Raw genomic sequence first — 26,863 nt, forward strand, 5'->3', positions numbered from 1 at the left:
TATATATATATATATATTGCAGTCCCACCAACAGTGTAAAAGTGTTCCTTTTTCTCCACACCCTCTCCAGCATTTATTATTGTTTGTATTCTTGATGACTGCCATTCTGAGATGAAATCTCAGTGTAGTTTTGATTTGCATTTCCCTGATTGCTAGAGATGTTGAATATTTTTATGTATTTGCTAGTCATTTGTATTTCTTCTTTTGAAAAGTGTCTGTTTAAATCACTTGTCATTTATGAATTGCATTATTTAGGGTTTTTTTTTAGTTCTTTATATATTCTAGATTCTAGTTTTAGTTCTTTACATATCCTAGATATCAATCTTCTGTCAGAAGAGTAGTTAGTTCTCCCAGTTGTAGGTTCTCTCTTACATTCCTAATTGTTTCCTTGACCATGCAGAAGCTTTTTAATTTGATTCCATCCCATTTACTAACTCCTGACATTATTTCCTGAGCTTGAGGGCTCCTATTGAGAGAAACTTGTTGCCGGTGCCTATATGCTGGAGTGTTGACTCTGTTTTCTTCTAGGAGTTGCATAGCTTCTGGTCTAATTCTGAGGTCCTTGATCTATTCTGAGTTGATTTTTGTGCAGAGTGAGAGATAAGGTTCTAGTCTCATTCTTCTGCATGTGGATAACCAGTTTTCCCAGCACCATTTGTTAAAATGGTAGTCTTTTCTCCAATGTATGTTTTGGGCACCTTTGTCAAGGATCAGGACTGTAGATGTGTGGTTTTGTCTCTGTGTCTTCTGATCTGTTCCCTTGGTCTATGTGTCTGTTTTTATGCCAGTACCACACAACGTTTGTTACTATAGCTCTACAGTATAATTTGAAGTCAGGTATTGTGATGCCTAGAGCATTGCTTTTTTGGCTTAGAATTGCTTTGGCTATTCCAGATCTTTTATTTCTTTCAAGTGAATTTTAGGACTGTTTTTCTAGTTCTGTGAAGAATGTCATTGGTACTTTGATGGGGATTGCATTGAATTTGTATGTTACTTTTGGTAGAATGGCTATTTTGTAAACTATATTAATTCTTCCGATCCATGAACATGGGTGGTCTTTCTATCTTCTGGGGTCTTCTTCAATTTCTTTCTTCAGTGTTCTCTAATTTTCATTGTAGAGATCTTTTGGTTAAATTTATTCCTAATATTTTAAAAAAGCTATTGTGAATGGTATGGGATGGTTTTCCTCATTTCTGTCTTATCAAAATCATTGTTGGTGTATTAATTTTATTTTTAATACATAAAATATTGGCAGGGTTTGAAAGCCAAAACTACATAAAAAAGATCTCTGACTCTTGACACTATGTCCTCCACCCTATCCTTACCTATTCCTATAAGCAATCAATTTGATTATTTTCTGGCTTATTCTTTCTTTGTTTTTTTATCATTGTATCATATTATTATTATTATTATTATTATTACCTATTATTATTTTGTTTATTATTCTCTATTTTGTATATCATTTATTATCATTTTTATAATTATATCTTGTTTCTTGTTGCAAAACTAAGCAAATATGTAAATATGTTGTTTCCCATTTTCCTTACACAGAATGCTGTGTACAACATATCTTACTATTTATCTTATTTTTTTTTTCCATTTAACAACATATCCTGGGGGCTGGGGATGTGGCTCAAGTGGTAGCGCGCTTGCCTGGCATGCGTGTGGCCCGGGTTCGATCCTCATGCACCACATACAAACAAAGATGTTGTGTCTGCCGATACTTGAAAAATAAATATTAAAAAAAAAATTTTTAAAAAAACATATCCTGGAAATCATTGTGTGTTATTTTCTAGAAATATGTATTCACAGCTGCTTGTATGTACTTCACATCATGTATCTACTACAGTTTTCTCAGCCCTATTCTATGGTGATCTGGGTTATTTCCAAACTTTTATTCTTAATAATGCCATAACCTTTATGTATACATTTTTTCATATTTGTGGCAGTACATCCTTTGGAAGATTCCTAGAAATGGGATTAATGGATTAAAGATATATATATCACAAAGAATAAAAAGTCACTAATTAATGTCACAAAAAAGAAAATATAGAATTAAAAACTAATACAAAATAAGCCATCTTTAATATAAATGTTCTAAATAAGGTTGTATTAAGGAGAAAAATCAAAGCAAAACCCAAGTACATGCTATCCAGAGAACATTTACTTTATAGACTACGGTTAAAATTTAAAAGATGAAAAAGAGGCATCCCGTCCAAAAAAAAAATACTAATCAGAAGAAAAGAGGGATGGCTATTTTGATATTAGACAAAATAGCTCTTAGAGTAATGTATATTACTAGTATTATAGAGAGATGCTTTATAATAATGAATAATAATGAATAGACAAATTCACCATGAGAACATATCAATCCTAAATCTTTTTTTTAAGAGAGAGAGAGAGAGAGAGAGATAATTTTTTAATATTTATTTTTTAGTTTTTGGTGGACACAACATCTTTATTTTACTTTTTATGTGGTGCTGAGGATCGAACCCAGCGCCCCGTGCATGCCAGGCGAGCGCGCTACTGCTTGAGCCACATCCTCAGCCCCAATCCTAAATCTTAATACCTAGTAACATATTCTTAAAGCTCATGAAGTCCAAACTGATAAAATTTAAGGAAGAAATAGAGGACAAAATAATAATACCAGTTCCACACAAACTATCCAAAAAAATTGAAAAGGAAGAAATACTACCCAACTCAGTCTATGAGGCCATCATTAGATCAGACAAAAACATTACAAGAAAATAAAATTACTGACTGGTATCCCTCAGGAGCATACACAAAAATTCCTGGAAAAATTTTAGCAAACTGAGTCCAACAACATGAAATTCATATATCATGACCAAGTGCACTTAAACCAAGAAGGCAACTTGTTGGTCTGATTCATCTGAAGATTATTCAATGAAATTCATCATATTAACAGACTAAAAAAGATGATCTCGGTGAGTCTTTCCAATAGACAAACAGAAAGCATTTGACAAAATTTAACCTCCATTCATGATAAAAATTCTCAGTCTTTAAGGGAGAAAATGGAGATTTCTCAATCGGATAAAGCCATGGTAGGTTGAATAATGGCCTCCTAAAGATGTCCATGTCCTAATCTCCAGAACCTGTGAGCATTTACTTTATATAACAAAAGGTCTTTTCAGATATGATTACGTTAAGGGTCTTGAGATAGGGAAGATTATCCCGGGTGATCCTGGTGGGCCCAGGGTAAACAGGAGTGTCCTAAAGAAAGAGGATAGTGGGATTAGGGATGAAAGTACTGTTAGAGAGGAAAGAAGATTCTACGTTTCAGACAGTGAAGATGAGAAAGAGAGCCAGAAAAAATAAATGCAGACATAGAAATGGCCAGTAAATTGATTATTTTCTGCAGCCTCCAACATTTTGTTATGAGCTGAAGCTGATTTTGGATTTCTGACCTCCAAAACTATGGGAATTAAATCATATTATTTTTAAGCCATCAATTTTGTGGTACTATGTTACAGCAGCCACAGAAAATCAATATAAAAGGCATCTTAAAAACCTTGTAGCTCACATCATATTAATTGGTGAGTGACCATTTTCCCCTAATATCTTTCACAAGGAAGTTATTCTATTTTTTCCTACTTCTATTCAACATTGTACTGGAGTCCTAAAGAGAGAAACAGGCAAAGAAGGAGGCAAAGGGCATAGAATTTGGAAAAGAAGAAGTAAAAATGTTGTTATTCAAATATAGCATGATCGTCCATAGAAAAAAATTCAAAGGAATCTACACTGAATAGTATTAAACCTAATAAGTGAATTTAACAAGTTTTCGAAATACAGAACAAATACAAAAATCAACTGTATTTTCATATACTAGCAACGAGTGATTGAGAATTGCAATTAAGAAAATAAAAACAGCATTAAAATATGAAACAAGTAAGGGTATATTTGACAAAAGATTTCGCTGAGCAAAATTTTTAAAACCTAACTAAAGTGGGGGATAGACCATGTTCATGGACTTAATAATTAGGATGTCAATCTTCCTAAAATGACCCATGGTTTCAATGCAATTCCAATAAAAATCCAAGAATGATTTTGATGAAAATAAACAAGATGATTCTAGAATTTATACGAATCTGTAGGAGTCACTATGACTTTGAAACAGAACAAAATAGGAAGACCTAACACTAACTCATGCTACTAAGAAAATTAAAAGGAAATACACAGAATGAAAGAAGATACTTGCAAGACAAGAGATTTGAACCTAGACTATAAAAAAGGACATTTGCAACTCAAAAATAAGAAGAGAAACAGCTCACTTTAAAAGATGGACAAATATTTGAATAAATACATTACCCAGTAAAATACACAGATGGCAAATAAGCAATGAAAAGATTCTCAAGATCATATTTTTTAGGAAAGTACAAATTATAACCATGGTGAGGTACTACTGCATACCACTAGAATGGTTAAAATTTAAGAATTATTGTACTATGTATTGGGGGAATGCAAAGGAGCTCATATGGGGCTGATGGAAATGTAAATTGCTACCACTTCTTTAGAAAACAGTTTGGCAGTTTCTTAAGAAGTTAAACTATACACCATACTCTTCCACCATTCTATTTTTAGGTACTTATCTGAGAGAAATAAAAACCTATGTCCACACAAGAACTTGCACAGAAATGTTCATAAAAACTTTGTGAAAGCCCCAAACTGAAAACAATCCAATCGCCCACCAGTAAGTAAGAGGATAAATAAAGTGTGGTATTTTCACAGTGGAATGCTATTCAGCACTAAAAAAGGAACAAACTATTGAAACATGGTATGGCATGAAGGAACCTCAAAATAAATACTCCAGATGCAATAAGCCTGACGAAAGAGTAACATGTCAAAATAGTCTGTTTATTTAAAATTTTAGAAAATACAAAGTGATCTCTAATGACAGAAAGCAGAACAGTATTTCCCTGGGCAGTGGGTGAATAGCAATGAGCTAGGGATGAGGGAAAGGGGAGACATATCACAAAAGGTCATGAGGAAACTTTTGGGGGAGGTTATGGGAATGTTCATTATTTTTATTATGGTGATAAAATCAAAGATATACTCATTTATCCAGACTTATCAGCTTTTAGACTTTAAGTATGTACAGTTTATGCATAAATATAAAACATACTGACATATCACAAATTATGCAAAGAAGTTCAATACCTAATTTGGTAGACATTAAGTATTTACTGTGAAAAAAAAAAACAAGGGAGAGAATTAAACAACAGCAGATGGGGTAGAGAGGGAAGATGAGAGGGAAGGGGAGGGGGGATAGTAGGGGATAGGAAAGGTAGCAGAATACAACAGTCATTAGTATGGTATTATGTAAAAATGTGGATGTGTAACTGATGTGATTCTGCAACTTGTATTTGGGGTAAAAATGGGAGTTCATAACCCACTTGAATCAAATGTATGGAAGATGATATGTCATGAGCTTTGTAATGTTTTGAACAACCAATAAAAAAAAAAGTATTTACTGTGGGTGTTTGCATAGAAAGTTATTGAGAAGCCTAATCTTGACTGCAGTATGCATAAAGGATTGAGGGAAAAGGTGGGACTCCATTGGAAAATCGTGCTTAATAACACAGAATTTCTAATAAATGGTCTCTGTTCACATTCAGGCTATCCTGGGACTTAGAGAAAAAACATAGCTCTGTTCTATTGGGCCAACTTCAAAAAAAAATCGTCTATGAAAAATTATTCATCCAGACAGAAATTTGGCCCAATCCTCTAGGGAGGAGGACTCAGAGACTCCCGGAATAGCACTCCCAGGGACAAAGAGCTTGTCCTCATTTCCCAGGCATGCTCTTGTCCTAGACACAACTCTGTTATGATATGGTGACTCTTGGTGCATCCATCATGGGGTGAGACCCTCGGTGGGCTCTGAGATGTGACAGAGAGCAGTCTAAGCCACCCTGCCTGGATGTCAACAAGCATAGCAAAGGAGAGGTGTAGAGGCATGTTGGGGAGCCTGGACGCATCTCAGTCGATGCCTAGACCCACGGTGGCCCTGGATATGTGGTTGGGGGTTGTAGGCTCTGTCTTGATCCTCATCTGTTCTTCCTCTGTGTCCAGGTGGAGAATTACGCCTTGCTGTCCACTCTGCAGCTGATGTACACGGTGGGATACTCCCTCTCCCTTATCTCCCTCTTCCTGGCTCTCACCCTCCTTTTGTTCCTTCGGTGAGTGGAACTCCTGCAGACGGACAGATGTACAGTCAGGCATGCACCATGGGGTTTGCTCAATGGCTGCCTCTGGAAGATTAGGCTGGCTGATATCACGGTTCCTCAGAGTTGGAAGGGACCTGATATCATTTTGCAGATGAAGGAGAAGAAAGGAGTTATCTAAGTCCCAGGGAGAGGCATTGAACTGTGATTGGCCATAAAACCAGACTGACACACAGCTAGGCCGTGAATCCAGGACTCCTTTGCATTAGATGCCATCTGTGCCCTCACCCTAGTCGAAGATCCCTGATCCCACTCATCACTACCCCATCCCCTTCTCACCACAACTCTATCAGAGGCATTATAGTTACAGACGAGATTCAGAAACTTCCTTCAAGGCAAGTGGATGGAAGAGCTGGGCTTTTAACCCAGCATCTTTGAATTCCACTTAGCTATTAATTACTTAAGTGTTTCCTCCCAGCACTTCACATGCATCAAGTACTTTAAATCTCTTCCTAATTCAAGTTAAGATTCATTCTGATCCTAGGAGGTTAGTGTTAATATTGCTCCCTATTTATAAGTGGGTTAACTGAAATATGGAGAGATTAAGTAACTTGTCCAAGCTCAGAGCTCATGGGTGATGGAGCCAGGGTCTGAGCATTTTTGCTTGTACTGTCTTTCGGAATTCAAAGCCTTGATGCATTTTACTAAATCACATTATTTGGGTATCGCCCAAGTAAGATATTTACAGACCCACTGGGGAGCCCTCAAAGGCTGTCCAGTGGTCTCAGCCCGTTAAGAAACACAAGTGAATATTACACGGCAGAGTGAGCGCTCAATCCCAGTGGCCAGAGACTGAATGGAACCCTGGAGATGATGTGGGTGCTAGTTCCAGGGCACCTCCCATTGGGCTCTGCTAGCCCCAGGTCTGAATCTTGTCTGACTCTCTAACCCCAGAATGCTCTATGGTTCTTGGAGCAGCGTCCTGACCATCTACCCCTTCGAGAGAACAATTCTTGAGCTTTGAGAGAATTCTACAGCCTGTACCCACTGACTACCTGTGACTTCCCTCTCTACACCTTCCCGAAGTCCATGAACCAATTCAGGATTAAATAACTATTCAGCCTTGCTTGAAGTAATTCCAGCTGAGTCTGGGTTGACCACGGATCTGTTTTGCCTCGGACTCCAGAAGGAGCAAGGCTCAGTACCTGCCCTTGAACAGCCCACTGTTTGGTTATGCAGGAGGATGCGTACATTATTAAATACAAAGACCTGCCTCAAGTCCTTTAAAATAATAATAGCTCTAAACCAAGTAGAATGGGGTATGTGCTATGCCGGAGGTGTAGTGGTGGAAAGGAGTCCCTTTGGCTAGAGACACTGAGAATGCACTGTGTCACATCAGCTTATATGACAAAGAGCCAACAGGAGACTCCAGGGAGAGGAAATGAGCTGATATTTTTCTGGACACTTATGAGATGCACTTTACGTGAATTAACTGATTTAATTCTCCCCCACGCCTCTGAGATCAATGCTCTTCTTCTCAGAGGCAGTAGAGCCTTGGACAGTCATACTTTGGCCTCAGAGTTTCTAGATTTAAATCTCAGCTCTATTAATTAATGAACTTTAGACAGGCAACTTAGCCTTCCTCCTTCACTTCCACCATTTATGAAATCAGGGTAATGAGACTGCCCCCTCTTCCAGTGACGGCAAAGAGGAAGGACACTCACAAGTTAATGGCTTAGAAAATGGCCTGGCGCAGTGAACATGTTGTATAAAGATAACTATCGTTACCCTTATGGATAAAGAAAATGAGGGACAGAGAAGTAAGTTCACATACCCGAGTGGTGCAACTCTGGAGCCTTCACTATGAACCTCTGTCTTTAGTGGTAGATATGCAGGGGGGCCAGGCATGGACCTTTGGGCCCCAGCCATTCTTTCCTGAGGGTGACACTTGTTTTCCTCTTTGCACAGAAAGCTCCACTGTACACGCAACTACATCCACATGAACTTGTTTGCTTCATTCATCCTGAAAGCCCTGGCTGTGCTGGTGAAGGATGTTGTCTTCTATAACTCTTACTCCAAGAGGCCAGACAGTGAGAGTGGATGGATGTCCTATCTGTCAGAGGTAATCCCCTTCCCTCCTCCACCATCCAAATTCAGCTTCCCATCAGCTGGGTGAGACTTGGGAATCAGAGGGCAGATGGGTGGGGCTATCTGGCTAGAGAAGCAGCCTGGGATTTAAAAGCACAACAGCCTCTCAAGAGTGTGGCAGTTGAAGGGTTCCAGAGGTAGACAGGCTCACCTATGGCTACCTCGTGTCCTCAGGTGGGAAAAACTTTCATCTGTAATCAAAATCTTGTTATTGGTATTTTGTATTTTCACTCTTTTTCTTCACTCGTGTTGGATTAGATCCATAATTGTAATTTTTTATAATTATTGAAAATTTATGAAAATTGAAAATCTATGGAGATCATTTTTTATCATGCTAATAAAGCAGTAACCTGTTAAACTAACCTTGCATTCCTGGAATAAACCAGATGAAGTTTTGATAGATTAAACTTCCTCCTATATTACTGGATTCAATTTGCTAAAACTGTTTTTGTTTAGCATGTCTTCACTGACATTTGTGAGAAAGACTGGACTGTCATTTTCTTTTCTTATGAGGTTTGGGTATAAAGTTTGTGTGGACCTTTTAAGTTGGTACATCTTCCCTATTTTACTATTCCTTGGAAGAATTTATTTAAGATTTATGTTATTTATTCATTAAATGTTTGATAGATTGTACCAGTGAAGCCATTTGGACCCAGAGTTTTCTGAATTAGAAGTTTTAAATTATGGCTTAATTATGAATTTTATGTTCAAATTTTCTATTCTGATGTCAATAATAGTAAATACTTTTTCTACTATCTTTCCTATTCCCATTCCCCCTCCCTTCCCTCCATTCCCCTTTGTTTAATCCAAAATACTTCTGTTTTTCCCTAACCCCCTTTATTGTGAGTTAGCATCCACAAAATCAGAGAAAGCATTCAGCCTTTGGGTTTTGGGGGATTGGCTTATTTCAATTAGCATGATATTCTCCATCCATTTACAGGCAAATGCCATAATTTCATTCTTCCTTGTGGCTGAGTAGTATTCTCTTGTGCACACATAGCACATTTTCTTTATCTATTCATCTGTTGAAGGGCACCTAGGTAGGTTCCATAGTTTAGCTATTGTGAATTGAGCTGCTACAAACGTTGATATGGCAGTGTCACTATAGTATGCTGATTTTAAGTCCTTTGGGTATAAATCAAGGAGTGGAATAGCTGGTCAAATGATGGTTCTATTCTAAGTTTTCTGAGGCATCTCCATACTGGTTTCCATAGTGGTTGCACCAATTTGCAGTCCCACCAGCAAGGTATGAGTGTGCCTTTTCCCCCACATCCTCGACAACATTAATTGTTGCTTGTATTCTTGATTACTGTCCTATGTGCGTATATGATTACATGATCAATGTAATTCTACACCATTTACAATGAGAAGAATGAGAAGTTATATTCCATGCATGTATAATATGTCAAAATACATTTTACTATCATGTATAACTAATTAGAACAAATAAAATTCCATATGCAAAGTGCTTCTTTTCTATTAAATATGACAAAAGGATATTCATAAGCTGCTCTATTTTCTAGTTCTATCATTTATCATAAACCATCACCTCAAAACATTTAAAAAGCCTAGGTGTTTCAAAATAAGGATACAACTTCATCCATGATAAAACTGATGCTTTATAAAAAGGCACATATAGCAAAATAAGCCAATCCCAAAAAACCAAAGGCCGAATGTTGTTTCTGATATGTGGATGCTAATTTACGATAAGGTGGGGAGAGACTGGGGAAAAATAGAGGTACTTTGGATTAGGCAAAGGGGAGTGAAGGGAGGGGAGGGGGCATGGTGGTATGAAGGATAGTGGAATAAATTGACATTATTCCCTATGTGCATATATGACTACATGACCAGTGGGATTCTACATGCACAACCAGAAGAATGAGAAGTTATGCTCCATTTATGTATGATGTGTCAAAATGCATTCTACTGTCATGTATAATTAAATAGAACAAATAAAAATGTGTCTGACCAAAAAATGCACATATAGGACTGGTTATAAATAGAAAGCCTCTTCTAGATAGAGAGAGACTAGGAAAGAGACTTTTCTATTATCCCTGCTTTACTACTGTAGTACTAAGGAGGATAATGATCTCGGCTAGTTCTGCCTGGGGTACTGTATTATTTTCTAATTGTTTACCTATACCTGATTAAAAGTAATAAATTGTTCTTTAATTAAACCTTTGTCATATTTAAAAAAAAAACCTTTTTCTAGAGACTTTACATTCTATATTATTGCTGTTTCCCTGAGATGATCAGCAAAGGCCCAGGAGAGAGAAGTGTAGGGGAGAGGGTTTGTGTCTAGGGAGGCATTTCTCTGCTCACTTGGGGTTCAGATGCTGGGAAAACCAGCACTCACCCTCAGGTGTTCTGCCCTCTGCAGATGTCCACCTCCTGCCGCTCCGTCCAGGTTTTCCTGCACTACTGCGTGGGTGCCAACCACTTATGGCTGCTGGTAGAAGGTCTTTACCTCCATGCCCTGTTGGAGCCCACGGTGCTTCCTGAAAGGCGGCTGTGGCCCAGATACCTGGTGGTGGGTTGGGGTGAGTAACGTGACCTCCAGCCTCTTTTCCTGAGGACCAACTAGAACACTGGGTCCCGATAGAGACTTTTGTTGCAGTTAGAAAACCAACTGGAAGATGGTTTCTCAATGATAAGAGGTTATGAAAATAAGGGTGTGTGTGGACCTGTATGCTAATGAACACATTAGAAAATCTGAAAGGTCTTTGGTGGCATCATACAATTAATATTCCTCCTATGCTGTTCTCAACTGCATTACTCTGTTTCTGATGCCATAACAAAATACTTGTGTGGCTTAAACAACAGTCGTTGATTTCTCATGGTTCTGGAGGTTGGGGAGTCCAGCATGGTCAGTATGCTGGCTTTCTGTCCCTGTGACCAAATACTTGAGAAAAACAACTGAAAGGAAGAAGGATTTATTTTGGTTCACAGTTTTAGAGACTTCAGTTCATGGTTGGCTGGCCCCATTGCTGTTGGCCTGGGATGAGACAGAACATCATGGTGGAAGGTGTGGTGGAGGAAAACTGCTTAGCTCAGGTAGCCAGGAAAAAAATGAGAGAGTGTGAAGAAGGGGTAGGGGACGAGAAATGTCTTTCCAGGGTACATCCCCAGTGACCTACCTCCTCCAACTAGACCACACCTCCTGCACTTTCTACTACCACCCTATTATGCCACCAAGTATTTAACCCACTCGTGGGTTAATCCATTGACGAGGAGAGAGCCTTCATGATCCACTCACTCCCCCAGAGCCACACCTATGAACAGTGCTGCCCTGGGGAATCAAAGCTTCAGTACAGGAGCCTTTGAGGAATAGGCCAGATCTCACCCATAGCAGTTGGGTTCTGGTGAGGGCTCTCTTTCTGAGTTGCAGACTGCTGCCTCCTGATGTATCCTCACATGGCAGAGAGAGAGAGAGAGAGAGAGAGAGAGAGAGAGAGATATCAAACTCTTTAGTCTCTTTATAAGGACACTAATTTTCTATGAGGACCCCACCCTTACAACCTTATTTAAATCTATTGACCTCCAAAGACCCTACCTCCAAATATGGTCATATTGACAGGAAGGATTCAACATATGAATTTTGGAAGGACACAAACATTCAGTCTATGCATTTTGTGTTTTTGTTTTTATTTTAAAAATATGACCTAGAGGGCTGGGGTTGTGGCTCAGTGGTAGAGTGCTTGCCTAGCATGCGTGGGGCACCGGGTTCAATCCTTGCACCACACAAAAATAAACAAATAAAATAAAGGTATTGTGTCCATCTACAACTAAAATATATGTATATGCATACACATATATGTGTGTATATGTACATATACATATATGTATATATATATTTTTTAATTTCAATGACCAAGAGTATTTAGATGTGGAACCCATACTTTCACAAAACCTTGGAGAATTTGATGCTGCAGGATTCATAGGAAGTAACCTGGACTCACGACTCAGGAGATTTTGATTAATGTCCTTGGATTTATTCTAAACTGTTTTGTGACTGGTGGCAAATCCCTTCTCCTCTGGGTTCTGGTTTCTTGTTATAAATTAATGCATGGGCCTGTGCCACTCCAATTTTCCCTGTCCATGATTCCAGGTAGGGTTTTTGAGTTTTAACCAGCTGTTCTGGGGCCCATCAGGCTGGGGTGGGAGCCAAGCAGGTCCGGCCAACCGGCTCCTAACCCTGTTTCTCTGTGTTTTCTCCACAGCCTTCCCTGTGCTGTTTGTGGTGCCCTGGGGTTTCGCCCGTGCACACCTGGAGAACACGGGGTAGGAAATTTACTTTGGTTTTAATCTTTCCTGAATTAATAATTCCCAGATATGCCCCAATATAAGGAATTACATCATTTTTCCCAAAGACAATATCCAACTCTTCCCAATTTGTCCATGTAGAACATACTGAGGAATGTAGATAACGTAAATCAAAGGTCTTGTAGTCATTAGTTCATTCCTTTAGTTACACAGGCAAATTACCACAAAGATGCTGGGCAGGTTAGCTGTGACGCTGGGTACTTAAAGACATAGCCCAGCAATAGGTATTACGGCCTCATTCCCAGAAAGAAAGAAAAAGCAGAAACAACAAAAATTCACGAATGCCCATTAGAATGAGAATCATTGAACAAATTGTAGCAAACTTACTTTGTGGAATATTATGACAACACACAAACAATATTATGACATACAACACACAAAACAAATTAAGTATTATCTTTTGACTTTTAGGGAATAAATCTCAATGGATATTTTAAACCTCTTGCTGAACAACATTTATGATGTGATTCCATTTTTTTCCTCCAAATAATCACCACCCAAACCACACACATATCTATACATATGTATTTATATTTGAATACATGTCTATATACACCATATATCATCCCATATACATATATGTGCCATATATATATGCCCCATAACTGAATAACACCTTCTATATATTTCACATATATATTTTTCATATGTATGTGCCTATATATATATATATATATATATACACACACACACACACACACACAAACTGTTTAGTGAAGTAGTAAGAAACCTCTAATTAAGGATTTATGTCTGTATGAACATGGAGAAACGTGGAAGAACCCATGTGCTGGGCCGTTAACATGGAAGAGCAATTTCATGATAAGAACCATCAACAGTACCAGTGCTAATACAAAGGATTTTGATCCTCTTCTCCCCTTGTCCCATCTCTTGGGACAATGCTTGAAGGGGCACCTCCTCTGGACACACAGCCTCATCTCATTTTCGTCTTCTCCTGCCTGTTCTTTGCCCTTAGATGCTGGGCAACAAATGGAAATAAGAAAATCTGGTGGATCATCCGAGGACCCATGATGCTTTGTGTAATGGTAAGGAAGAGTCTACCAACTTCTTCCCCCTCTGAGCTCAGCGGCTGTGGGGAACACCCCCATTCCTACATCCCCCCAGTTCTCAGGCCCTTTAAGAAGGAGCTGCTGAGCTGTGAGCAGTTTCTGATGAGCGAGAAGTTAGAGACTTCCACTTGTTCTGGTTCAGACGTTGACTCCGAGTTTCCCTGTGAGTCTTCTCTGTGTTTTCAGTTATGTAAAGAGATCTCAGTCAGCTCCAGGATCCTGTCCTCAAGGGCTGTGACATGGACATCAGCAGGAAGGAGCCCAGTGACAGCCTGGCTATATCTTAACACCATGAGCAGGAGGGAGGGAGGAAGAGACCAAAGAAACTACTTCTAGAGGAAAAAAAAACATACGAAAGCTATCCACACCAATCTCTCATGGGTAGTAGAATCAGGAAATAGATGATGCTCTGAGACCTCGAGGCCAAAAGGCCTTGATTTGTTGTGGTCCAAAATATTTTGCTTGGGAAGAGGTGACTGACCTGGAGTCACAAAGCCCTTTAGGTGACAGTGTGCAAAAATGAAATCTGTCAATGAAGCTTGAGGGAAAGGGCAGGGAGTCAGCCAACTGTAGGAAGACTGGCAAGATCTATGAGGGCCACAGAAGGTCTGCCCCCTAGACATATCACCATCACCTCTGGGTGCCTGTGGGGTGCGGGGTGCTGTATTCTGTGCTCTACTGACTCTCCACCTCATTGCTGGATTGTCCTTTTTTTTCCCATTTTATTTTAATTAAGTGGCATCATGAAAGAAAAAAAGCTATTTTCTATTTTTTTAATATTTATTTTTTAGTTATAGGTGGACCCCATGTCTTTATTTTACTTTATGTGGTGCTGAGGATCGAACCCAGAGCCTCATGCATGCCAGGCATGTGCTCTACCTCTGAGTCACAACCCCAGCCCCCCCAAAAGCTATTTTTTAAATAGAAGAATATCAACATTTGTCAATAATGGATGGCAGTTCTCTGCTCAGACCTGGGTGTGACCTGGAAAGGATAATGTTCGCAGAAATGGCAGGAAAACCAAGGGTATGGAGAAGACCCAGATTGTAAGGGGCTGCGTCACGTTTTGCCTATGAGGTGGCACACGTGCTTCTGGTATCTTCTCTCCAGCAAATATCCATGAAAGAAGTTTATTGAGTGTCTGCCATGTACTTAGGCTAGCTTCTAGAAAGAACAGGACATTTGGCTCACAGTGGCAGCCAACGAGTTCTAAACAAGAACTTGAAATTTGCTGGGGCTGATGCAGAAGCCTGTATGGGATCCAGGAAGTATACTAAGGGGGGTGTTTACCTGAGTGTCCAGTACAGCTGCCCAGAGATGTTAATACTTGACTCAAGATAAGCAATGGGTCACCAATGAAGAAAATGGTGGAGGGAGGGAATTAGAACCTAGGGGAGTTTGAGCCAAGGTAGTGATTCTGAAAGAGTCTCCAAAAGTGAAGACCCCAGGGTCCAGCTCTAGAGGCGATACACATTTTTTTGAGCAGTAGTACAGTGTTGTGGTAACAGGTGCCGGTAGTCACCCAGTCTGACCCTTTGGGCTGAACTTCTCATCTTTCCAGTGTCCTCACCAGTACAATAAATATAATAGCACCCACCTCGTAGGCAGTTGGGAAGACTGATTTAATTCAAATACACGAAGTCCTTAGAACGGATGCTGGTACTTAGAAGGCACTTAATAAATGTTACTGGGAAGTGGTGAAAGTACCTAGGAAAGAGGTAGGTGCTGGGACTCCAACTTCACAGTGTGATTGGAGAAGAAAGGATTATGGAGAAGTGGGGCAAGGGGCAGAGGAGGCAGGGCTCACAGTGCCATGAGCGGATTGTGTGGTTGACTTCCTTTGGAACATTTGCTCTTGGCCATGTGTCCAGTAACTGAAGAGGAGAATAAAGGAGGAGATAAGCCAGCAGTCCTCACTATGATGGAATTCAGGCTCCATCTAGCTGTATCCTTAGTATTTACTCCGTAGTCTTCTAGAAGTTACATCAATACCTCTCAAAACATCTCCAACTTAGAATCACCGGGGTGTCTCCAAAAATGCCTTTGGCCTGAGTCCCTCCTCCAGATACTTTTGTTTCATTGATCTCAGCAGTGGTCTGGGGGTTCTAATGTGCAGGCAAGTTGAAAAGCACGCTGCTATACCCTTGCTCTTCAAAGGGTGACCCGGTAGCACCAGTGCCAGACTCTACTGTGTTTGTCATAACTTCAGATTTTCAGGTTGCCACTCCAACCTATTGGGTCAGACTCTGCATGGTAACCAGACCCCCCAGGTTTTGGATGCACACTAAAGTTAGGGAAGCTCTTTGTCCACAGCTGTGGTTCTCAAAACTGGCTGTACTTTGGAAACACCACAGTGGCCCAGACCAACAACATCAGAAATTCTGCGAGTGGACACAAGGCAGCTGTAGTTTCAAAAGTTCTCAAATGATTCTGATGGATCTGGACCTTGCTACTGGGAAGTGGTGGAGGTACCTAGGAAAGAGTTGGGTGCTGGGACTCCGACTTCACCGTGAGATTGAAGAAAAAAGGATTGTGGAGAAGTGAGACAAGGGGCAGGTGAGGCAGTGCTCACTACTGCTCTGGACCTCGCCCCTTCAGCCTTCCATAGCTGCCCAGCATGCTCATTTTTCCTGGTGCTTCCTAGTTCCTAGAGTGACATTCTCTCCTAGCAGGACAAGAGACTCTACTCTATTTCTCACCTTGGATAAAATAAGCTTTGCCTGCTGTTGTTTCTACAAGTCCAGTCATGATTGGCCCCACAATCATCTTAGGTCACAGTGGACCCTTATCTTCCCATCTAAACCTTTTCCTCTTCCTGCTCATCCCACATAGGAAAATGATTCATCTATCCAGACAAGCAAGCCACAAACTTTTGTATTCTCATAGCTTGCCTTCTTTCTCCCTGCCAATCTACTCAGACTTCAAGTCTGGTCAATTCTTCCTCTAAAGATCCTTGCAAGTCATCTTCTCCTTAATTACATTTTCACTGCTTTTATTCAGCCCTCTGGGATTTCTGTGTGAAGACCTCTGCAAAAAGCTTTCTGTTTGGTTTCTCTTCCTTCTATTCTTGCCCCCTGCAATCCATCTTCCATATTGGAGCCAGAGTGATCTTTTTGGAGTCGAATTTTGGAGTCTCTCTTCTACTTTTGACTCTTTGGTCACTATTTCCCTAGGTTTGGTTTCAGACTCCTTAGTATAGTAATCATTGCCATTCCTGTCTGCTTCCCCAACCACAGGCACCCTGCATTCTACTTTAAATGGAGAAACTCAAAGTTCTCCAAATCCAATATGGTATTTCATTTCTCCCCTGCTTTTATAGTTCCTCTTCCTGTAATGTCCATCTGATGTCCTCACACCTGCCTAGTTAGTGAACTCTTTCTCCTTGGAAACCAAATCATTAATTAATTTATTGCCCCAAATAACAAAAGTCAACAGGCATGCCTGGGAAGGACCATTTCACAATCATTCTCAGGCCTATGAAGGTCTTAGAGAGGACATAGGTAAAGGATTACTGTCTGTGTCTACAGAGGCATGGACAAGAGGAAGTGAGTTTGAACAGAAATGAGAAAAATTCCCTCTTGGTCAAAAGAAAGGATATTTATTTAATCACGAACTGGCAAAACACTGACATGGATGGTAGAGAAAGGTCTTTCCTGAATGGTAGGAATCTCAACCTGATGCTTTCCCAGCCCATATAGCTCTAGGAGTCTAGAATTTTGGGCATTGATTTGAGGGCTTCCAGAAGAGTAGAATCTGTATGTCCTATCAAACATGAAAGGAAAAATAAAATCCTTATAGTGGAGTGGAAGAAGCTGATCTAGGAGTAAGGAATCCTGGCTTCACGACTGATCTGTGATGTATCCTTTCGCCAAGTGAGTTAACATCTCTTGGCTTCTGTTTCTTCATTTATAAAATCAGAATTGGACTAGACTAATGTTTCTCTACTGAGCTATGTAGCCCTATCTGGAGACATTTTTAATTGTCACAAGTTGCATGGGCAGTTTGCTACTGACATGGAGTGGGTGAAGGCCAGGCATTACAACCTCTTATAATGTGCAGAACAAATAAGTCTACTATCCCCAACCTCAGGGGTACTGAGGTGGAGAAACCCAGTGGCTAGTGGCTACACAACAGAACAGCCTAGGAGACTTGTGAATTATCTAGCCTAGACTCCGCCATGACTTGTGTAATCAAAACTCTGACTGAATGGAGATTCCTCAGCACTGAAGGCTCACTTATCTACCCTCTTCCATTGAGCATCCACTGAGCACCTTCTCTGTGCTTGGTTTGGTGCAAGGTTCATTCTTGTCCCTGGAGATTCAGAATTTCATAGTTATTATCCTAAGTTCCATCAGACAATGACTGAACCAATATCTGCCTTCATGTTTGGTCATATGTAACCACACACTGCAGTTTCTAACAATGCGAATTGGCATAACTCCAACTCCAAAGGAGAATTCTCTGAACCACAACATGGAAGGAACTCCCCACAGTGCACTTGATTGTGACATAAGCCAAACATCATATCTTTATTGTGTTGAAAACAATTTTTGTGACCTCTCATATATTCAATTTAAACCAAAATACCATAAAAGTAATATAATAATATACAGAGCTGGATTTCAGGATCTTAACATTCTTTTATCTTGGCCATATTTGAACTTGGGCCATAATTTCTGGAGCATAGAGCAGAGGTTTCTGGGAAATATTCAGCCCTGCATGGTGAACACAGCATTGGGACCAAGGAGAGTCTACTATCCCAGGCTCCCTGGTAAGCATGCTCAGTTGTCATAGTTGGGCCCCTTCCACACCCCCATGCTGAGCCTTCCTTTGCTGATCAGTGTCTGGGTTGAAGTGAATGCATCTCAGCTGAACGTCCACACACACTGGCAGACTCCATTTGCTGCTCTGTTAGTATAAGATTTCTCACGTTTCAAAAATGTCCATTATATGATATCTGAAGAATCCAGGTATTTTGGGGGGTATTTCTCCAGACAGAAAAATTGGAAAATTTCCACCTCTCCTTTTGTATAAGACTTCACTACTTAGATTATCCGATCATCCCTGAGTGTACGTTTTGAGTTGAGTCATATTGACTAAGACTTGTGTCTTAGTCTCCCTTACCCTGATAGATACAGCCTTGATTAGTTCAGTCCTTTGAAGATAACCTTACACATTCCATGGAACCAAATCCCACTAGATGTTCTCTCCAAACCATGGGTCCAAGGCCTAATAAGTCTGGGGATGATGCACTTGAGTCCTCCACTTGGATATTTATGGTGATTATAAGCATAATAATGTAACAAATATTATTCTATAACAAATATACTTACTCTATATAAAAAAACAAAAATAGTCTTATAGAATGATTACACTCTACCAATATCCTTTTCCTTGGAGTTCAGAGACTGGCCAGACTGAACACCTGTTAAATAGCTTTTTTGTGTGTGTGTCAACAGATTGAACGGAACTCTCTGTTGACCTCATGACGTCAAAGCCATCACTCACTCTCATTGAATCTCCTCTGATAGTCTAAGAACTTGGGAAAACTGAGAAACTGGTAAAATCAGTCTTCATTGGCCTTTTCTCTTTTTAGATCCTATGCCCCACCAGGAACTTGGGATTTTCAGCTGCCCCAGGTTTCTGGAGACGTCTCCTTTTCTGAAGTGGGGATCTCCCTGCATGCCGTGCCCTGTCCCATCCTCCACTTAACTTTTCTGCATCTCGTCTTCTGCTTTACATGGTGGACGTAAACTGTAAATCAGATCATAGGAATTTATTGAAGTTTTCCCCTTTGGAAAAAATGAATGAAGGAATGAGAGAAAGATCTCTTCTCTCCTCCCCCAGCCATTCCCTCTCTTCCATGGGACATGCACATTTTAGCAAAGCTCTTGGAAAAGATGTGTTTTGGCCTAAAGGAGCAACTCTAAGAGGAGGCATTTAGTCTACATGGCAAGTCAGAGGAACAGGGGCTTGGGGAGAGGTGGGAGGGTTTAGGGGTACCCGAGGCCTGCCCCTGAGCTCCTACTATGCTGGCAATCACCTCAGCCAACCTGGAGGTAAAGATCTGTGCACAGATTCTGGGTTGCCAAAAAAGTGCCACCAACAATGTTATATCTGGGAAGACAGCTGTACTATGGTGGATCTGGAAGGGAGCCTTGTATTTCTGAGGTCCTAAATGCCCCTGACCTGGTCACAGAATCCTAAAGGAGTTGGCTTGGTTCTTGAGAAAGTTCCTCCTTTAGGTCCTTTCTCACTGTGCACAAATGAAGACTAGCATCAGCCAAATCGGATGGTGGACTCTTGTCTCCTTGGAAGCCTAGAGGAGCAGTCTCCATGGTAACCCAAGATGGTGCTTTACTCCATGTCAGTGAGGAAGTGCTTCCTCCATGCGGCCTGTGGGTGGATGCTCACTTTCTCTTGTCTGGTCTCTGGAAGACACCAAGCACAAAGGCATCCATGTCGTCCTTGACTCGACCCTGCCTTTCCAAGGAGACAGTCCTGACTGAAACGAATTTGTTGAAAGATATGTCTCCCGGCTGTTGAAGCTTGCTTTGTAAGAAAAATGTCTGCGTTCAACAAATCACTTAGCCAGGCACCCAGGGTTTTTCTCTTTATGATGAGAAACAGAGATCCCATTAAAAGGGGATAAATTACTTGGTTACGTTTAGTTTGTATTTAAATTTTCTTTTACTAAATATCCTTTGGCTGGGAAATTCCATCATTCCTGTTGGCTTACGGTTTAGATAAATAGCTGCTTGCTTGAAATGCAAGCTTTTTAGCTTTAAGCATTAATTCTCCTAAGGCTGGTAGAGCAGGTGATAGCAGGTATAGGTTAGGTTCTGTAGGCTGTGTTCAGTGTGTGGTCAAACGATCTTATTTCTAGACAGGGACATTAGTCCTGTGCAGGATCAATGTCTGTGGAGACTTTGTCCCATTAATTGTCACCTGATCACCCTTTCCATGGGCTCCTTCTCCATTGCAATGGAGACACTATTAAATCTTTCAATCTTAAAATAACAACTGCACCAAAAATTTCTTGCATCCCTGCAAAAACAAAAACAAAAACAAAAACAAACAGGGAGCAACTTGGTCTCTATTTGGTATCCCAAGTCTGCTACTACATACAAGCCTCTTAAACAGGGTTGACAGGATCTCCCCATATTTCATTAAAAAAAAAAAAAAAGCATCACCGCCTTGCTTCTCTTAGTGAGACCCTTGTTGCTAAGTTCTATGCAGCCTTTAAAACCTTCTTCCCCTCGTGGGCTTCCGATGCCTCTTTTATGTGGATCATTCCAACTGGAGTTTAGACCCAGGAGTGCTCTCTACCAATGTGCTATGCTCCTATCCCTTTTTAAAATTTATTTCGAGACAGGGTCTCGCCAAGTTTCCAAGGCTGGCTCTGAACTTACGATCCTCCTGCCTCAGCCTCCTGAGTCACTGGGATCACAGATGTGGGCCACTGAGCAGGGTTTCCTAGCTACTTAGTCTCAGTCTCTTGCTGTCAGCACCTTCTTCACAGTTCCCTTCATAACAAGGACGGACTCTTAACCCTCTATCCCTCTCTCCCACTGTAGAGTCTCCCTGAATGATTTTACTCTAATTGCTTCATGCTCTGATTGGGACCTCTCTGCGGAGGTGCAAACAAATATCTAATTGCATGGGGCATCTCTTATGTTCAGAACGACTGGACTCCCCCTCTTACCCACGTTCTTCCCCCCTCACGTGCTCCCTCTCTTGGTGAACGGCACCACCACACATTTGAGATCCAGAAACATCGGGGTTATCTTTGACTTCACATCCAACCAGTTAGGAAGCTCATTTGACTGAAGCCTCCTAGTAATTTCAAACCAGTCACCCTTCTCCATCACAGAAATAGCAGGGCAGCAGATCGGGTTCACCTCTCCATCGTCTCCCCCTCCCAGGAACTCTGAAACTGCCTTCCACCTGGTGGCCTCTGATCTTGTCCTCATCCAATCCGTTCTCCACACTTATGCCAAAATGACCTTTCTGAAATGCCAAAGTATGAATCTGACCAGGTCACTCGCCTGCTTTGAATTTATCACTGGGTCTCCATTGCTTTCAGAAAAACAAACAAACAAACAAACAAAACCCTCAAACTCCTTAGCAGGACCCTGAACAGCCCTATGTCAGTTGGTCCTCTCTCCCTCTCTAGCCTCCTCTTCGCTGTCCAAGCCCACACTCAGTACATCCTCAGCCACTTTCTCTTCTGCACCTCCAGGAGGCTCATGAGCTGTTCTAAGGATGGAGTGGAAGATTGGCTCCAAGAGGTGAACACACACCACTGACAAATGGCGCTGGTTGGTGGCCAAGGGATACCATTCTCCCGTGTGGGTCTCTCTGCATTTCCACGGGCTGCCTTGGGGCCTTCACAACCTGGTAGCTGGCTTCCCCCAGAGGGTGTTTCAGGGGAAACCATTCTTTTGAGGGCCCCACAGTTACCTACCATCACTTCCTCTTGCATCATTACACAGAAGTCATTAAATTTAGCTCACATGGAAGAGAGGACGTTTGAAAGGAGAAGTGTCAAGGAATTTGTGGGTATGTCTTACCACTTCTACCAAGGTGGACAACAGAGAGCTGGATTTGTCCCATCTAGGACAGTTAATAAAAGTGTTCTATGGAGTGGAGAATGTATTCTGACCGGTGAACCTCATGTGGCAGCAGGACCTCAACTTAGACACCAACAGGACTAGAGTCTTGTTTTGTTTTTGTTTTTCTCTGTGGCTGTTATTGTTTTTTGCAGAGCTAGGGATTGAATCCAGGGCTTCATACATGGTAAGCAAGTGCTGTACCTCTGAGCTACATCCCCAACACTTTTTAAAATTTAATTTTGAGCTGTGATCCCAGCAACTTGAGGCTGAGGCAAGAGGATCCCAAGTTGGAGGCCAGTCTGAGCAATTTAGTGAGATCCTGCTTCAAAAAAATAAATAAAAAGGGTTGGGGATGTTGCTCAGTGGGGTAGAGTGCCCCTGTGTTCAATCCCAGTATGGTACAACAACAACAATAAATGAGTAAATAAGTAAACAAACAAAAAAGTAAAAATTATTTTGAGACAGGTTCTCACTAAGTTATTGAGACTGGCCTCAAACTTGTGATCCTCCTGCCTCAACCTTCCAAATAGCTATGATTATAGGCACGTGCCACCATACCCGGATAGGCTGAGTTTCTTACAGATGAGCAGCAGTGTGGCATTCTGTTTAAATGGAGGGAAGGTTGTTATCAGATAGATCTGAGCTGAAGCAACAGTTTGGTCACTGACTAGCTGCACAACCTTAGAAATTATACTCCTCTCCTCTGTGCCTCTGTTTCTTTGTTGTATTATGGGGATAAAAATAGTTATAGTTACTTTAGGGGGTTGTTATGAAGATTAAATAAAATAATCTATGGAAAGTTCTTAGCGCAAAGTCTGGCCTCATAAGTACTCAATAAATGTTGTTGTTGATGATGATGATGATGATGCTCATGATCATGAAAAAAATGTCCACCTTGGATGGCTTTAGCTATAGGCCTCACCAAGCAGAAGAATAATTAAATGATACTTCTAAAATCCCTTCTAGACCTTCAGATCAGATGCCTTTGGAGCAGTGGAGATTAAGTAATTATTGCAACCAATCAACTGCCACATTGCCCCTAGTTTATGTGGATGAGGGGCGGATGGCCACGTCCAGGTGTCCTCAATAGTCACAGCATTATGGAGCACACCTTTACTTATCCACATCTGTTTTTTTTTTTTTCTTTTTTCAAGGTTAATTTCTTCATCTTCCTGAAAATTCTCAGGCTTCTCATTTCTAAGCTGAAAGCTCATCAAATGTGCTTCAGAGATTATAAATACAGGTGAGTGGCCTACGGTCGGTATTCAGAAGTCCAAGGTTATTTCGAATCCTTCTTGTGGTGTTGCCTAATGTCTTAAGAAGGTCAGAAAAAGTTGCATTAGTATATTTGTCTACTAAGGTGAGTCAGAGAGAGTCCTTCTGAAAATAGTGTCATAGAGCATGTGGGACTGGCAGGGAGGAGAACCTTCTGGCCCCATGTAAAGGAAGCAGGTAGTGAGTAGCCGGAGACATACTCATTCCCCCCAGTACAAGACTGTAAAGTGTCCCTAAGGATGAGTGACTTATGGAGAAGGGAAAGCCTGGTATGAATGGAACTTTGGCAGTTGCCTTCCTTGGAGGATTTGAGGCCACAGAACAAAAGATACACTCATAACTCAGAATCTGAGATTTGAGTATTTTTGAGACCTTGAGAAGTAAGACCACAAACTTCAGAGTCTAAGGAAATATGTTCCCTATACAATTGCTTTTTCTGTGCCTTGACTTTGCTGTGTCTCTCCTGCTTTCTGTTGCAATTGCAGTCCTTGTTCGTCATAGATTAGATGGCACATTACTGAGATCTGCATTGCTCTTTTCCTAGTCATCCTTTCCTTTGGATGTGGCCAGTGATTTCAGCTGGGGCTGTCAAGGAAGGGGTGATCTAACCCAAGTGATGGCTCTGAAGTAAGGGCTTCAGTCCACACAGCAGGCTAGAGGAGGTGGGAGGGGTGAAGAGGGACCCAGCCCTGCACCTCACTCTTTCTAAGTCTGAGCCAGGTGCCAGAAGGTGGTCTTTCTATTTATCTGACAAACATTTAATGAATGTCTCCAACTGGAACAAGAGGTAAATACAACGTGGACCCCATCTTTGAGGTGCACGCATGCTACTTCATTAAGAACTGGGGCCTTGGGGTGGAGCACGCGACAGGTGGTGGGTGGGTGGAGAGCTGCCCACAACCCCAGACTCACTGACTGGCCTTAGGCAAGGGCATTGGCCTCCCTTGGGCTGTTTTTGGTGTACAAAATGGGAGTGTTGACCCGTCTCCTGCCTAATATGTCAATTCAAGGAGGCTTCTATAAAGCCTCTTTGCTTTCTTTTTCGGGTCCCCCTTTTCCAGGGTTATCCAAGACAGGGGTGTCTACGCTTTCTGATCACGTATCTTGATCAGCAAAGAAATTTTGAGCAAGAGCCTGTGTGATTCAGTTAGACGGCTCACCTAATCAGAGGTGGGGAGCAGCATTTGCTCAGGATCCAGACCTCACATCTTATCATCCCCCAATCCCTGCTCCACGACATCGCGAAGGGTAAACATACCCAGTTTAGGAATGGGCAAATATATACTAGAGCTGCTAGTTGAGGCTTTCACTCAAATATTTTGCAGAAACCCTTAACCCTGGGGAACTGGCCTGGCCTGGGCCCTGGGGAGTTGCACTGTCTCTCTTGGCGCCTCTAGTCGGGCCTCCAAGTGGCCGAGCAGCCTCCTTGGCCCCTTTCCCAAGGCTCAGCCTCTCACCACTCTGAGGGTTGAGCTCCTGGTCCACTCAGGCAGGGCAGTCCTCTGGATGCAGGGACAAGCAGGGTACCCAGAAGCTGGACAGAGGTGAATACTCCCAGGAGGCAGAATCAGGGGTCAGGTGAATTCCAAAGGACTCTGAGCCCAAGCCCCTGCTGCTTTGTGTCCCCAAAGTCCACCAGGCACCCCTGGAATCTTCCCCAGGTTCCAGACCCCCAGTGACCCTCTACAATATCTTTCTGCTCTGACTACTTTTAAGCATTCCCTGAGAGCCAGCTCAAAGCACAGCCTCATGAGCCCCACTACTGACTCAGGGGGTACGGGACGGGAAACCTGCCATATGGACTTCCTGTGGATTCCCCAGGGATTCGGATACACAGCCAGAATAGGGGACCTCTGATGAGATGCTCTAATGAAATAACACATGGAGTTTTCTGCTTAGGTATGCTGAATGGTGTTTCTATAAAGCCTGTTTTTTTTTCTTTTCCAGGGTCCCCCTTTTCTAGAGTTATCCAAGATAGCGGTTTCTAAGCTTTTTGATCATGCATCATGCATCTTGATCAGTAAAGAAATTTTGAGCATGTGCCTCATCATATATATATATATATATATATATATATATATATATATAGTCTAATGAACTAATACATACCTTATACATAAAAAACAGAAAATATACAATGATAGATAAATATTAATATACAAAGAACTCCTATTATCTTCTATTTTCTTCCAGTATTAAAGAAGTCAGCTTGCATAAGCCTGGGGTGTGCATACTCACTTGGTAGCCATTGATCTGGGGAAGTGTAAATCAAGACATTGGGGAACCTTTATGGCTGAGCAATGATCGAGAATGGATGGTTGGAGGGTAGAAAGAATAACCCGGTCTGACATATACATTCTGTCTGGAAATTTGTTTTTTTTTTCTCCCTTTCCCTATCTTTGTTCAAGGAAAAATCTAGAGAAAGGGAATCTGGGTACATATCTACCCAAAGGCCTTTCAGGGTCAGAGGCCTCACCTTGGTGAGCTTGCCACTACCCAGAGACTGTACGGTGGACTTCACTGTGTTCCTGAATGATTGGCTGATGCCCTCTGAACTTACAAGAAGTTCATGTACATAAACTAGATGACGAGTTCTCCTTCTCTGTTCCTTGTCTCCTCCTCCTCCTCCGTCCAGGGGATTGAACCCAGGAGGGACTCTACCACTGAGCTACATCCCTAGCGCTTTTTGTTTTTTGTTTTGAGACAGGGTTTCACTAAGTTACTGAGGCTGGCCTTGAATTTGCAATCCTTCTGCCTTAGCCTCCAGAGTTGCTGGGATTATGGGCAAGTATGTGCCACCGCACCCAACCTATTATTCATTTTTAATGTCTGTGGAAGGTGGGGATGGGGTCGGGCATTCCTTTGTAGTGCACACATGTCTTACGATGTTCTCAGAAATCCAAAGTTCACCAGAATGTTGCTTGGGGAGAGTGTGGTCAAAGCAGAGAGGTTGAAGGACATCTGAGAAACCTCCCTGGCCTATTGCACCATCTACCTATTGAGAATGTGGTTCATTCTCCAGAGCCAGTGTGCCTTCCACAGAGGAGAGCGGGATGAGTAGCCAAAACATCCTCCTTTGTAATTTTTACTGCCATTTTCAGTGAGGAAGAGGGCAACATGAGATGACCATGCGGACAACTTATTTAATTTTTTTTTCATGGAGAGTCTAATTTAATTGATTCACTTATGCTTTTTTATTTTTTTTAGCAAAAATTTAGGAACTTATCTGTCAGGACACACCCATGCTATTTTTGCT

General features: G+C 41.4%; 1 protein-coding gene across 1 annotated transcript in view; it reads left to right on the forward strand.

Moving 5' to 3' along the window:
• The window catches only part of Glp2r (glucagon like peptide 2 receptor), an 80,082-nt gene that overhangs the window by 33,694 nt on the left and 19,525 nt on the right, over nt 1-26,863 (forward strand). Inside the window, exons 5-10 of the mRNA XM_015504532.2 lie at nt 6,088-6,194; nt 8,148-8,301; nt 10,708-10,867; nt 12,548-12,608; nt 13,624-13,693; nt 23,487-23,575. Of these exons, the coding sequence (XP_015360018.1) occupies nt 6,088-6,194; nt 8,148-8,301; nt 10,708-10,867; nt 12,548-12,608; nt 13,624-13,693; nt 23,487-23,575 (641 nt within the window). The remainder of the gene's footprint in view (nt 1-6,087; nt 6,195-8,147; nt 8,302-10,707; nt 10,868-12,547; nt 12,609-13,623; nt 13,694-23,486; nt 23,576-26,863) is intronic.

The sequence above is a fragment of the Marmota marmota genome, unplaced genomic scaffold (assembly GCF_001458135.2).
Source record: "Marmota marmota marmota unplaced genomic scaffold, marMar, whole genome shotgun sequence".
In the NCBI taxonomy this organism is placed as follows: Eukaryota; Metazoa; Chordata; class Mammalia; order Rodentia; family Sciuridae; genus Marmota; species Marmota marmota.